We start from the raw sequence: 15,611 nt of genomic DNA, 5'->3' as shown, positions 1-15,611 counted from the left end.
AGAGTTTCCTGCTGGTGCTGTTATTGGAGTTGTTGTAGGACTGCTGCTGCTGGCACTCTGCTCTCTCACTGGACTCTTCATCTGGAGAAGGAACAAAAATGGTGAGTGAAGCCATTTTCACTGTTAAATTTAACATATGGGTTGAACTCAGGGATCATATGATTAAAACATATTGATTCTTAAAGGTCCAGTGTGTCACATTTAGGAGGATCTATTGGTAGAAATGGAAAACAATATTAATTTATGTTTCCATTAGTCTATAATCAACTGAATTCAGATAGTTGGAATCTGTAATTTCACCTCTGTCACTAAATCTTACACACTGGTCCTTTAAAGCAGTGGTTCCCAGCCTTTATCCTTAAGAGATCCCTTGTTCTTTTATAAAGTAAATTGCTTACTGAAGTGACATATTTTATGATTCTTTCATATTATATTCAAAGCACAACAGTAACAGTACAGGACAACTGATAAACTGTACAATGAACCCAAATAGTGAACACAATAACTGCAGGACGTTTGTGTGAAATAAGTTTATTTCCCATGAATTTAATCAGAGATTAGTTTTAATGATCTTTTTAGGAATTTAATTTAATTTAAATTTTAATTTAAACAATTCTACATTTATATTATGTATTTCAATTTTTAACAATCAAACATGTTATTCTTGACAAATTCAGTGTTTTCTTCTCCCTGATGGTTGGTGATTGTTCTAGTATTAACTTTTTCAGATTTTTGAACTTCACAGTGCCCTCATTCTGTGAGTTTATATCATAAATAATACACTTTAAAAAATAACAATTCCATTGAGTTAATGCTGAGATATAGACCTTCTGTATGTTTTTCAAAAAAAGTGTTCTTACACCCCTTAAAACCGTGAAGGTGTTGCAACCCCTGTGAAACTTTGGTGACCCCTAGTGGGGGCCAGGAACCCTAGGTTGGGAAACAGCTCTTTAAAAGTTATTTGGTATAAAAAATAAAAAGGGGGTGAAATGGCTGAGAACATAGAAACTCTCAGCAGATGTACTGTTAAGTCAGAGTTGGTCTCCAACCTTTATATTATAAAAATAAATCGTCAAATTTATAATGATTTTCATGTTTCATTCATCCTTTCATGAATTCTGATTTAACTTGTAATACTGTATTCTCTCTCTTTGTATTTAAAGATTCAGACTTGCACAGAGTAAGTTTCCAATCAATTACCTTTAAGCATTAATAATTAATCAATCATGCTCATTCCCGTCTCTCAAACATAATTATATCATTTCAAATTCAGACTCTTCATCATTTTCATTGGACAGAAATTCAGCTCCTGTCTGATCACAGTGAGTATGTCATTGTTTCTACAGTGCTGTGCACACATTATGTACACTGGCATAATCTACAATTTTCATCCTGTATTTCACATTCAGCTGATTTTTATCATTCACAAAGACATTCTGCATGAGAAAGAACTTCCACAGTCCATCCATTATAACTACAGGAAGCACATTTTGATTTACTTGTAGTCATATTTTAGTCATGAATTGTTTTAGTTGTAATCTAGTTTTAGTTGACTAAAGATCATAAGATTGTTATCGACTAAAACTACAGTAAATTTAGTTGACTGGGTCAAATGAGTTTACGGGTTTATTTAATTTAAAGTTGAATGCATTATTTAAATGTTTCTTTAGAATTTCCTAACTCATTATATGCTCCCGGAAGAAATTATCTAAGATTACCAACTCTGGGTCATTCCCTTCTCTAATCAGTACAGGACAGAGGTGGTTTCTTTTAGCTTGTATTGTTTTTCAGCTTTAGCAAAAACACACCAGCTCAGGATAGCTTCTAAAATAATGTTAGCTTCTAACCTCCCTACCACACTCAGAGATTAGTTCTGCTCATTTTGTCATACAATAGTCAGAAATTAGTCAGAGATTAGTCTGAATTATTAAGAGCCTCTACATTTCCATTAAAATCCTGTAAAATTACACATTTACAGCCAAATGTACTCAAGTGCAAAGTATACAAGTATAAAAGGACTGTGTGATATAACACTACAGGTGGTGTTAGTTTTTTACTATTTTATATAAAGTTAGGTAATCTGGTCCAGTGGTTATAGAGAGGCTGGGGATCATCAGAGTATTAACGAAGAAAAAATCTAGTTCTTACACACACATATAAGTCATAAGTCAAATATAAAGTACCATAAGATGGTCAAATTTCACTGCTGCCAGAAACAGATGAATGACTTTACTTAAATTAAAATGAATAATGTCCAATATGAACTCTAATAAGTTTCTAATCGTTTTTCAACTTTTCATTCTTTAATTTGATTTGACAGATTAAAAGAGTGAAGATTAAAAGAGGACTCCAGTGATGTTACTGCGGCATCAAAACCTTTTATTTTCTACAGAGTACTTGTTTCTAATTTGTAAAAGTCTTTTTTAAGTGTCAGTCAGAGCTGACAGAAGCATTAATGTAGAGAGAGACACAGTCATGCTCAGCCCTTTAGTTGTCACATGATGGATTTCTGTTTGATGTTTCCACTTTGGAAACACACTAATGAATCCTCTGTCTGCATTAAACTCCATTGTAAACTACTGTCTTTCAACTGTGTCACAAAATCAAATCTATCAATCTGAATGTCTTAGCCCCAACATATACCACTGAGCTGCTTGTGCAATATGAAACTGTGGGGCCTCTGAGATCTTCTGGAACTGCTTTTTAACACTCTGAATGTGTATATATCACAGATCATTTTATGATTATTTGTTTCATGTTTACTGTTTTTTATGTTCTGTTCTTGTCTGAAGTACTGCACCTTACATTTTGTGTGTTATGGGTTATGGTTAGGGTAAGTCTGTTTTCTGTGTGTGTGTGTGTGTGTGTGTGTGTGTGTGTGTGTGTGTGTGTGTGTGTGTGTGTGTGTGTTTTTAAATCCCTCCTGTTAATCCAGATGTTATTTATTTTACTTTTGATTAACAAATAAAACTACTTTGGAAATTTAATTGATGTTTCTTTTATTTATTCATTAAAGAGAGTTTGTTGAGTTCACAGATTATAAATATAATATAGAAATATATCTATATGAATATCAAATTTGACTTGACTTGTAAGTGCTGTAAGTGTGTGAGTGAGTTCAAATATCAGGAAAACCATAATGAGGGTGTGCCTTGTAAGGATTTCAGGGTTTGTCTCCAAATCTGCAGCTCCTGTGGAGTGTTCCCGGTCTGCAGTGGTCAGTAACTATAGATAGTGCTCCAAGGAAGGAAAAGCAGAGAGAAAAGGTGAAAATGAATAAAGCTGAGCTGAGTTTATTTTGTTTTATATGATTATTCTCTCTGTCTCTTTAGCTTTGTCATATGGTCAGTTTTCATTTGTTACTCCTTCTAAATATAAAATTGTTTAAAACTTTGAATGAATATTTTGCTTGTCCTTTTATCTGTGATAAAAAAAAAGGTTTGCTGAAATCTAATCCAAGTATGTTATACTTTGTGTATAACATATATTTTAATATTAAAATGATTCATCATCCCTCCTCCCTACCTCAATAACTCTCGTACAGCCCCTACCAACAGAAAGACTCCCACATCCGTCCGCAAGGAGGAAGCCGCAGCTCGGTCCTTTACCCACCCGACTTTATCAAATCAAGATGAAAACGTTATTTTTGTTGCTTCTCTTCTGTCACGTTTCATCAGCAGGTAAGATCACATTTGAACTCTTTAAGCTCTTTGCTTCACTTTCCACTCGGCTCTGCATTTGACTGCGATAACGTGAGCCACAGAGTGCATTTGGCTCCTGTAGCTCCAGTAAACAACAGCACTTTAGTTTCACTTTTACTTCATAAGACCGTTATACACCGATCAGCCGTTACAGGATGACCACTGACAGGTGAAGTAACACTGATTCTCTCGTTATCATGGCACCTGTCCAGCAGCGTAACATATTTGTGATTGGACCCGGTGCAAATGTTTTTCTTGTGGCCCCCGCCCCAAATAGCACGCAAATCAGAGTTACATAACCACAGAGCAAATAGCGATCAAGAAAAGCACAGCAACGCTTCATAGGCCTACACAGTATGAATTAATGGATAATGGGATCTGAGCACACAATTAATGAAGAAACAATTCATTCATCATCAATGACACAGCAGCCTGTTATCACACACACAGATTACAGTCAGCATTTTCTGACATTTGAGAGGTAATTTAAATCCCTGACCCCACTCCATAACAGACACCGACTCATTTAAAGTCATCCTACGGACCTTTCACTCAGCAAAGTCATTAACAACACTGCTCAAGTCCAAATTCCTCGCTCTGCTATTCTCTATTAAGAGTAAAGCCAATCCACTGAGTCTTTCTTTTCCCGTGCTGCTCGAGCTACTAGTCACTGCTGGACTCCGTATGTGAAGACGTGAAAGGGCCCACACACAGACACAATTGGTGCTGTCCCTCCTGGGCCCTTATAAACAGCTGAGCCCAGGCTGCACCGTTGGTATTCACACCACTGCCCCAGTCAGTGGCTGGGATATATCAGGCAGCAAGTGAACATTTTGTCCTCAAGTCAACGTTGGATCGATCCAACAGACGAGCTACTGTAACTCAAACTGCTGAAACAATTAATGCTGGTTCTGATAGAAAGGGGTCAGAACACACAGTGTGTTGGAATAACATTATGACCACCAGGGTGTCCAGTTGGTCATATTATGGCTGATCAGTGTATATTTTAATTGAATCATAGGCTACTAACTTAATACATCAGATTCATGATGGGTCTTTACTGAATGTATAAACTGTGTTTGTCCTGCAGTGAAACACTCTCTGAAGTATTTTCTAACTGGATCCAGTGGAGTCCCAAACTTATCAGAGTTTGTAGGATCTCTAGAGGTTGATGGAAGTCTGGTCGGTTACTGCGACGGCAACAAAAAGATAATAAAACCAAAACAGGACTGGATGAAAAAACTAATTGAAGATGATCCTCAGCACTTAGAGTGGGCCACTAAGCAGTGTTTTCAGAGAGGGCCAAACATATTCAAAGTCAGGATTCAGAATTTGAAGCAGCGCCTCAACCAAACTGAAGGTAAAGTATTTATATATATTATATTTTACTTTTACTACTAAAATGATTTGCAGCCTGGTTTGTTGTTTGACACACAGATATAGGATAGCTAACATGTGCATATTAATGAATTTGAGCTTGGACTGCATCTGAGACTGCAGGTGTCACACAGGTGTGACTTTGTTTTAATAAGAGTTTAATGTGCATATAATTCAAAATACCCACTTTGTATACTGCCACTGACAGTCATCTGTCAATTCATACAACAGTAGTTACTATTGTAACTTTTAGCTGTGGAAAATAAATTGGGTTTCATCACTCAGATAAAGTGCACTGATTATCTGCTCTTGAATCATGATCACACCACAAGACACAAGTGTCACACAATGCACAATATTTATAAGATCATCTTTCCACTGGAGATTTCATCTGTATTCTGTACATTGTTAATTACAGTCTCTGTTTCTGTCTCTGTCTCTCTCTCAGGTGTCCACATTTTACAGGAGATGTTAGGATGTGAGTGGGATGATGAGACTGGAGAGGTTAATGGTTTTAATCAGTTAGGTTATGATGGAGAAGACTTTATATCTCTTGACCTGAAGACATTGACATGGATCGCTCTGAAACCTCAGGCTGTCCCCATCAAACTGATGTGGGACACTGACAAAGCTAGAATAAAAGTCAAGGAAATTGACCTCACTAAGATTTTCCCTGAGTTACTGAAGAAGTATGTGGCCTATGGAAACAGCTCTCTGCAGAGAAAAGGTAGAATTACATGACCTGATTTAGTTTGATGAACACAACAATGTTCCTATAATCTGCTCAGACTGAACTGCCATTGTATTATTACTCCAATCAGTTTGACGTTATCTTATTTTTGGCTGTTGAAGGTATTATTTGATTTAGCCCTGAACAATCAGTAGAGACTGACAGTTGTAGGTGTTCTACATTACTTCCCATCAAAGCTGATACTGTGATAGCCAGACAGTGCACCACTAGCATGAGGTAAGTAAGTTTACACAGATTGTATGGATGGTATCATTTGATTTTAACGGTACTGCTATTACCAATACTGCTCATAATAAGAGAGCTGCTCTGTCCAAAGTGGGATGGATGCCATCTCATCTTCATCTGTCTATTCCCTTCCCTGTTCTCCCTTTTTCATATTTCTCTACCCCCTATCTCTCTCTCTCTCTCTCTCTCTCTCTCTCTCTGTCCAGACATTCCCTCAGTGTCTCTCCTCCAGAAGACTCCCTCCTCTCCAGTCAGCTGCCACGCTACAGGTTTCTACCCTGACAGAGCCACACTCATCTGGAGGAAAGATGGAGAGGAGATTCATGAGGACGTGGACCACGGAGAGATCCTCCTCAACCACGATGGATCCTTCCAGATGAGTGTTGACCTGAACCTTTCATCAGTCACACCTGAAGACTGGAGGAGGTACGACTGTGTGTTTCAGCTCTCTGGTGTGAAAAACGACATTGTCATCAGACTGGACAAAGCAGAGATCAGGACCAACTGGGGTAAGACTGGAAATAGTTTTGTTCATCCACTAAAGCTAGACCTCCATCATAACTACAAAGGTTATGTCCTAAAACTTGTGTTGTCAACTCCACTGTTATGTAGCTGTTGTCAACTGTAGAAGGGTTGATCGGATGTTAACTCTTCGCTTTAACTTTACATCTTAATCCTCAGATTAAGTATTAATCTGGTTTACAATTTGAGTCATATTTCCATAGTTTTGGCCGTCATTTTTATCAGTTATGACAGCGTTGTACTCTTCAAAGTCCTCAATAATATCTGGGGACACAGTGACATCAGTACAACACACAAGCATGTAAGTGTGAAACAAGATTCTTAGCTCTGAGCTCTCAAACACATGTAAGTGTCAAAGGAATCCAGAACTATACTTTTCATGTGACTGAAATACATTCTGTTTCTCACTTTACTGTCTTATTCACACAATCTGCTCCTCATACTTCAATACAAAAGTGAATCCTGTAAACTAAACATATTTATCTCCTTCCAGTGGGAGAGACAAAGTGTGAATGTTCTGTTTTGGCTCCAGTTTCTCCCTCAGAGTTTCCTGCTGGTGCTGTTATTGGAGTTGTTGTAGGACTGCTGCTGCTGGCACTCTGCATCACTGGACTCTTCATCTGGAGAAGGAACAAAAATGGTGAGTTAAGCCATTTTTACTCCACTGTTCAGTAACTTTACTGCCAAAAGAACCCAGAGGTCCTCAGCAGACGTACTGTATATACTAAGTGAAAGAGTTGCTCTCCTACATTTTTATTCAGAGCAGAGATCTGTGACATTCATGAGGAATTTCTTCCTATAAATGTATTTTATTTTGTGTCCTGTCATACATTCTGAATAACTTCTAATACTGTAATGTCTCATCTGTATTTCAGGATTCAGACCTGCAAACAGTAAGTTTAGCTTTATACAATATATACATTTATATATTTTTTTTATTGAAGAATTTTATGTGCTCCTGAGCATTAGTAATCAATAAATCATGTCCAGTCCTGTCTTATATAATTATATGATTTCAAATTGAATCATCTCTGAACTTAATTTCTGCTTCTAGCTTCAGACTCTTCAGCATCGCTGTCAGACAGAAATTCAGCTCCTGACTGATCACAGTGAGTATGTCATTGTTTCAACAAGGCTGTGCAAATACTATGTACACTGACATAATGTACAATATTCTTCCCGGCTGCATTACATGCAGCTGATATTTCTAATTCACAAAAAGTTCTGCAAGAGAAAACATTTTCTCAGTCCATCCATTATAACTACAGGAAGCAGATGGCTCTGGGGTTTTATGATACTACTCCAGAAATCAAAAGTGGAAGAAGTATTCAGATTCTTTACTTAAGTACATGTACCAACACAACAATGTGACAATACTCTGTTATCGTCAAAGTCCTGCATTCAAAAGTCTAATAGTGCTATCAGCACAATGTACTTACATATCAAAAGTAAAAGAATGTCTTCTGTGAGTGCTATAATATTACAGGTGGAGCTAGTTTTTACTGCTTTATATACAGTTAGGTACTCTGGTCCAGTGGTTCCCAGTTTAGGGGTTGAGTCCCCTGTAAAGGGAATAGAAGTATAAAGTAGCATAAAATAAAAAAGCAAGTTTCACCTTTGTCAGAAACAGATAATCACTGACATAAAGTATGTTAATAATGTTCATGAACTCTGATAAGTTTCTAATCAGTTATTCAACTTTTCATTTATGAATCTGTTTTTACAGGTTCCCACTGAAGATACAAGAGAACTCCAATGACGTTACCGTGGCATCCAAACCGTTCTTTCTTTTCCAGAGAACACTTTATTCTCATTTACAGAAGACATATTTATTTAGGAAAATATTTGGAACATTGAGATGAGAAGTCAGAGACCCTGTCAGAACAAGTATGAATTCCTTTACTCACCAAAGAAGATTATTTAGGTGTCAGTCAGAGCTGACAGAAGCATTACTGTCGAGGAAATCCTCCAGGAGTAACAACATCTGGAGTGATGCTACTGTCCAGCTACCAAAAAGGAGGTCCTGGACCTTATCTAGTTTAGATTATGAGGCACTACTTATCATTCTTTGTTGATTAGTAGTAAGTTTCATGTTTCTACTTTTGAAACACACTAAAGAAGACTTTTCACTTAACCCTGTTGTAAAATATTGTCTCTCTATTGTGTCAGAAAATCAAACAATAAAATCTTAGTCCTCATATATAAATAAGCACTAATGGCTTAGCCCCAACATGTATCACTGAGCTGCTTGTACAATATGAAACTGTTGGGCCTCTGAGGTCTTGTGGAACTGCTTTTTAAATTCTGGTATGTATACACACCAATTTTTTATCTAGCTATATTTATCTGCTGTTACATTTGATACATTTTATTGCTTTTCACTGTTTTAGGATCCGTTCTTTTCTGAATTACTGCACCTTAAAATCTGTGTTTGTGGATATGAAGTTGGGCTTTACATCCCTCCTGTTAATCCATATATGGTTATGGTTCCCACAAACTAATAAAAATGTGAAGGAAACTAAATTCCTGTTTTTTTTATTTGTTCATTTTTGAGTTCATAGTCATTTTATTATCTGTTAAGGATTGTTTAGACATTCTCAAAAAAACACACAAGGCTGATAAAACAAATGTCCAAAATTCAAATTGACATTGTGCATAGTTGTAGTGGCCTATTTTACAGTTTAATCTAATCTAATCTCAGGTGTGTTCCCACAAACACTCCTCTCGGACCGTTATAAAATAATGAAATGAACTCCACTTTTGCCAAAAGTGAACAAGAGTAACAAAGACAATTTAGGCATACAAAACCCCCATGAGGTTTAGACAGTGCACTGCAGTTGGTTGGAGGTGTGTGTAATGCTAAAATACAACAGCTGTCACAGCTTTGTTAAAAAATATTCTGTTCAAATTTGTTTAGAAAAATGAGGTTAATTTAGTTTAGAATATGAGTCAAAATATCCCATATGATATTTGTTTTCTGAAAGATTAAGAAAAAATGTTGCAGCTTAATTTGCTGAAGCTGTCAAGGGGAAAAAGCAGTTAGTTTGAATCTGGATCTTGGTCCAGTGTTAAAGTCCTCGTCAGCCACAACTTCGTTTTCATTTCTTTCCTCTTTGCCCCTTCTCATCTTTCTCTACACCCTCTCCCTCTCTTACTCCCTCTTCCTCCATTGTCTCTATCCTAATGCTATAGTCTCTGTTTCTACAGTAACCCAGAATAGACAAACCATACACTCGCTGTAGATAGGGTCACCATGATGACTATGATGTATTCAAATAATTGAATGTAACTAAATGTCACTAAATCCTACACACTGAAATATTTCCACTCAACATTGACACTGTGATTGAGAACTTTACTGAGAACCATAAAAACAGGTAGTGAGTTTCTTCAGTGGTGGTGTAGTTCTCTTTTGTGTTTATATACAGCCAATGTGGAAGTTGTGTAGAAAAATGGGTTATTATGTAGCACTATCATATGTTTTTATAGTTTCTAAGATGGTTGTATGGACCTGTACATGTAGTGCATTTACCTGAAAGACAAGTATTTTACATGTTGTGAGTTTAATGTATTTGTTGTGTCTTTAGTTCACTTAAAGGTACTCTAAGGAGTTTTTGACCACTAGTAGTACTATTGAGATTTCTGTTTACAAGTAGATTCCTGATTGTTTGTATCTTGTGCACATACACAAGGAAGCATCCTATAGCATATAATGGTAATATGCCAAGAAAGGCATTGAAGTAGAAGAAGAAGACTGTTACCAAGTAAATATGGTTCTCATCATTCTCTAACCTCTTTACCCTATATCATTTATATCACCCCTGAAAAAATGCTTGATGCTTTGTTGTGTAATAATGCAGAAGGAGGTCAGTCAGAGAAAGTCAGTGTTCCAACTATTTCTGTATCAAAAGATTTTAAACTTCATAAGTCAAACTTAACAGACTCAACACAAACTCCATCTTAAATCTATGGGGCCAAAACAAAAGCTAAATAAAAACAGAAGCAGGTTAAGCAGAATTTAATTAACATCTGATGTGTCAAATTCTGTGTGTCACACTGTGTTCTGGACTTTACCTGACAGACAAGTGCAGACAAGTAATAACAGATACAGCAACAACAGGCAACTGACATTTAAACAAACACAACCTAGGACAGACCCTTCAACTCTAGGTGGGTGGTTGTCTGTCTCGATCAGTTGGGGTGAGAGAGAGAGAGAGAGAGAGAGAGAGAGAGAGAGAGAGAGAGAGAGAGGCAACAAAAGTAGCAAAAACTACACTAATAGTGACTGATGATGATGAACATGAAGAAGATGATGACGACAACAACGATGGGGGACAATGAGCAGTGACAATAGTAATAATAGTAACTGTAGTAATAATAATAGTAATAATAATAATAACAGTAATATCAGTGATATTAGCAATGGCAGTCAAGCAGGACCATGGCAGGAGGCTCCACCAGGATCCATGAGAACCTGCGAGACGAGAAAGCACAAGAACTCCAGGGAAGAAGTGAAGTTAGTAACATGCATTAATGGGACATGAATGAGTGCAGAAAGAGAGAGAGAGAGGAAGAGAGGAGCTCAGTGCATCATGGGAAATCCCCGATAGTCTAGGCCTATAGCAGCATAACTGTGCAAACTTCCCTGCTCTGCCGTGTACGGGAAGAGCCGATCGCAACCGGAAGGACCCGAGTTGTCCCGAAGGAACGTCAGAACCGTCCCGACGGTAGCTAAGTTACCCGTCGCGTGCTGCACACCTCCTTCTCTGTTACGAGAGCGTTGAGCAGAGCCAAATAACTTGTGTCCGTTGTGCGTGAGTGCAGAGTAAGTTTATATTCACTGTTTATTGTTATGTTAGCTGCTATGTTGTAAAAGTACTGACGCACACACGTTTTTTTTTGTACATTAGATATATTACCAGAGTCTGGTTAATATGTTTGAATTCCCTAATATATATGTTCTAGACATATAATACTATTTCATTGTGTGTTTAATATTGCGTACGGGCTCTGCACCCGACGACATTTACGTTTAGTACAGTTGTTGTGTATGACAGTGTAATGATGTGGTCTGAGGCGCCCACGTGCGGCTATTACGGAGTGTCATTCCGACCTCATGTTATTTTACTGCATAGTACTGTGTATCTGTTTAGTTCACAGTCTTATTGCTTTATTTCGTTAAAATAATAATATATTTGCTGTTTATTTATTTTGTGTAATTCAGGAAACCACAACAAGACACATCCTGTACGTTGTTCATGTGAGGAATGAATAAAGAAGGAAAACATAATTCTCTGGAGTAGCTGCAGTTTTTCTTACCGGAAACTAAGGCCAGACTGTGTACGCCAGCATCCAAATATATTCTTCAAGTGGTCCTTCGAGCCGGATGTACACAAGCTGCGCCATGGCTACAAGCAGAGGCTATTACGATGGGCAGCAGCCACCGAGTCCCCGTCCCAGCAGGGTGCGACGCATTCCCGGACATCTGGAAGACTACGAACTCAGCTACCCGTTCCAACCCCTTCATCCCACCATGACAAGGACAGTGTCACCGATGACAACAACATATGTAGCAGCACCCAACATGGGAGGACTCCTTCCATATCCAGTGCCCACATATCAGTCCTACGAGAGCCCAGATGATAGACTTAAGTGCTTAGAGGCACGCTGGCAGACTATGAGACACCAAATGAGAGAGCTGCAAGCTGAAATGGACAATGTGAGGCTAACTCCTCACCCTCAGTTTGCCTATACTCAACCCACATATCGCTCACACCAATATGCTGCAGATATGCCTCAGTACAGTAGCCTTCCCCATCTAGGGAGGATTAACATGTGTCCCAGTCCAACTAGGATGGCACAGTACCCATCTGCATCACATATTCCAGCCCCAATGGTGCCCCTCTCTCAAGATCAGGACACAGCTGCTGCCTCATCAATGCAAAACGCACTCTCTGCTGAACTGACAGAAGCTGTGGAACAAGATTCTGCTGCACAGCCGGTTGACGATGTGGAACAAGCTTCAGACGCTGAATCGATACTATCTGCTCCTACTTCACAAATGACACGAGTGGACTTCACAGCCTCTGTTCCATCAGCACCTATTGACCGGGTAATCCCTGTATCATGGGCCCTGCCTGCACAACCTGTGCCTCCAGTCAACATGATAGCACCAAATCCCTCTAACTCACTGGTGCCACCTGCAGTCTCCACAGTTCCTGCCCTGCCGGTCCAGACTGCACCTGCCCCATCACGACCAGCATACAGCGCACCCAGGTATTGGCAGCCTCCTCCTCAACCATACCCTGCAACTCCTGTCCAACACTACTATCCTCAACAGCCCCCTGCAACTGTGCGGCCACCAGATAACCCGAATGCACCAGGTGTTTTAGAGATGGTTATTGCCTCATCATTTGGTATTCCCAAGCCCAAACTGATTGTTTTTAGCTCAGGGGAGGGAAAGTGACTTTCTGATGCTTAAGAAGGGCCTGGACGGTGTTCTTGGGCCCCATAGACACTTAAGTGAAGACTACAAGTATCAAGTCCTTCTAGACCACCTCAGATTCCCTGCAGCACTTCAAATAGCCAAGAGGTTCATCAATAGTGCAACGCCATACACTGCTGCATTGCAAGCCCTCATGCAAAGATATGGTCAGCCCAGACAGCTTGTGCAGGGAGAACTCAATGCCATCCTAAACGCTCCACCAGTGAAGGCCGGAGACTATCAAGGTATTGAAGATTTTGCAGCATCAGTTGGAACACTAGTGGGCATGCTAAGCACAATGCAAGGTCCTTCATCTGCAGAGCTGCGGTGTGGTTCTCATGTTGACACACTGCTCACCAAGCTGCCTGCTAACTTCAGAGATGCCTTCGCTGAATACTGCTTCACTAGGGGAATTATCCAGAGTGGTAGCGAGAGGACATATACTCTTCCAGATCTGGCAGAGTGGCTTGAGAGGAAAGTCCAGACACTACAGGTATCCCGTCGAATAGGTACACGTCCACCAGAATCCACACATGCTGACAGCAGGGAGTACAGATCAGTGAAGCAGCCAAGAGTGAAGTCTGCAACTATTCTACTCGGTAACCACCAGGGGGCTCAGCAACATAATCCAGCTCCTGCATCAATCCCTCCACCACAGTCTAATAAGCGTGATAGGTTCAAGCCCTATTGCCCTTACTGTAACAACCAAGAACACTACCTCAACGCATGCAGTGACTTTGCTAAGCTCACAAACAATACAAAGGCTGACTGGATAAAGGAGAAGAAAAGATGCTGGAGGTGTGGGAGAGGACACACATCTGACAACTGCACCTTAAAGAAGCCCTGTTCAACTTGTGGGGAACAACACTTATCTGTGCTCCATGATGTGGCTCAAATAGAGACTGTCCTGACTGTGAGTACATCCCCCAGCATGATTTACACAGACCAAATTAGCCATTCAGGTCGAGTGATGCTAAAGGTTGTTCCAGTACGCCTGCACAATGGGAAGAAAACACTCAGTACTTACGCTCTTCTGGATGACGGATCTGAACGAACAATCATATTACCAGCTGCTGTGCATCACCTTGGTCTCAAAGGAAAGGAAGAAATCTTGTCCCTGAGGACAATTAGACAGGACAAGGTGCAGGTAAAGGGAGCTACAGTCTCACTCAAAGTGTCACCCCTGAAGAAGAAAGGGATGAAACACGACATCCAACATGCCTTCACAGCAGCAGAGCTGAATCTGGCTGAACAGTCATGTGCAGCTGAAAACCTGAAACGAAGCTACCAGCACTTGAGAGACATTCCACTGTTCTCCTACAATAAAGTCAAGCCTATGCTACTCATTGGTTCTGACAACCCTCACCTGATAACACCAGTATCCCCAGTCCGGTCTGGCCCAATCGGTGGACCTGTAGCTGTGTGCACGGTTCTGGGATGGGCTGTGCAGGGACCTGCCACCTTCCTGCAGCATTCATCAGGTGAGAACAGCTGTCTTCATTCTTCATTCCTCTCCCCTTCTGAAGAACTACATCAAAATGTTGAAAGACTTTGGAAGCTAGACACGTTGCCATTCAGAAACAGTAAGGAGGTGATCCGCTCTGGCGAGGATAAAGCAGCTATGGAACAACTGGAGCAAAAGACCATCAGAGTCACAGTAGACGGTGTGTCCCGCTATGCTACTCCATTGTTGCGTAAACCAAATGCACCCACGCTCCATGCTCCACCCACGGCCGTGATGGCTCTCCTCAGAGCAACAGAGCGCCGCCTTGCTACTAACCCTGAACAATCTTCAGTGTATAATGAGGAGATACACAAATTGGAGAAGGCTGGATATGCTGTCAAGATCAACGCTGATAAGGTGAGCAGGTCAAGAGAGTCCTGGTTCCTCCCTCACCATCTTGTTTATCATAATGGTAAAGCCAGAGTTGTCTTCAACTGTTCATTCAACTATCAACAAGCCTGCCTCAATAACAACCTGCTTCCTGGTCCTACCTTGAGTGCACCAGTACTTGGTGTACTACTGAGGTTCAGAGAACAAGCTGTAGCCATCAGTGGAGATATCCGCGGCATGTTCCATCAGGTGCGTCTCCTCCCTGAAGACCAGCCACTCCTTCGCTTCCTGTGGCGTGATGGTGAGAAAGAGCACAGCCCAGATGTCTACGAGTGGCGTGTTTTGCCATTTGGGACGACCTGTAGCCCATGCTGTGCAACCTATGCTTTGCAGCGTCATGTGCAAGACCACAGTGAGGGCAATGAAGACGTGGTCCAATCTGTGCTGCAATCATTTTATGTAGACAATTGTCTCCAGTCTCTGCCGTCTCCGGTTCAAGCCAGACAGCTCATTGACAAGATGAGAGCTCTCCTTGCCAGTGGAGGTTTTGATATGAGACAGTGGTCTAGCAACATGCCTGAGGTTATTGCACATCTACCTCCCGAAGCCAAATCAGCAGGATGTGAGTTATGGCTGACTGCAAATAAGACCGACCCACAGGAGTCAACACTCGGTCTCCTGTGGCGCTGCAGACCTGACACTCTTGGATACAAACAC

At 40.2% G+C, this 15,611-nt stretch overlaps 2 protein-coding genes across 3 annotated transcripts in view; both read left to right on the top strand.

Annotated features, from left to right (window-relative positions):
• The window catches only part of LOC127357500 (major histocompatibility complex class I-related gene protein-like), a gene marked incomplete at its 5' end in the record, with an annotated part of 50,212 nt that overhangs the window by 28,008 nt on the left and 6,593 nt on the right, over positions 1-15,611 (top strand). The window lies entirely within an intron of this gene.
• Positions 7-9,099, top strand: LOC127357479 (major histocompatibility complex class I-related gene protein-like). 2 transcript variants are annotated; one of them, XM_051389707.1, is made up of 12 exons: positions 7-101; positions 1,164-1,180; positions 1,274-1,322; positions 3,168-3,266; positions 3,545-3,680; positions 4,792-5,061; positions 5,527-5,805; positions 6,261-6,563; positions 7,109-7,216; positions 7,452-7,469; positions 7,631-7,689; positions 8,303-9,099. In XM_051389707.1, the coding sequence occupies exons 1-11, from the start codon at positions 99-101 to the stop codon at positions 7,678-7,680; spliced, it is 1,332 nt and encodes a 443-aa protein (XP_051245667.1). In that variant the 5' UTR covers positions 7-98; the 3' UTR covers positions 7,681-7,689; positions 8,303-9,099. The 2 variants fall into 2 exon arrangements, with proteins under 2 accessions (XP_051245667.1, XP_051245666.1); XM_051389706.1 differs by having other exon boundaries at positions 11-101; positions 7,631-7,685.

The sequence above is a fragment of the Dicentrarchus labrax genome, unplaced genomic scaffold (genome assembly GCF_905237075.1).
Source record: "Dicentrarchus labrax unplaced genomic scaffold, dlabrax2021, whole genome shotgun sequence".
In the NCBI taxonomy this organism is placed as follows: Eukaryota; Metazoa; Chordata; class Actinopteri; family Moronidae; genus Dicentrarchus; species Dicentrarchus labrax.
This window is presented reverse-complemented; position numbering and strand designations above follow the sequence as displayed.

What these genes read in the sequence shown, in the direction of transcription:
- LOC127357479 (XM_051389707.1), top strand. An exon ending in CTGTCACGTTTCATCAGCAG is followed by an intron (nt 3,681 to 4,791) that starts GTAAGATCACAT and finishes TTTGTCCTGCAG; the next exon opens with TGAAACACTCTCTGAAGTAT. An exon ending in CAGCTCTCTGCAGAGAAAAG is followed by an intron (nt 5,806 to 6,260) that starts GTAGAATTACAT and finishes CTCTCTGTCCAG; the next exon opens with ACATTCCCTCAGTGTCTCTC.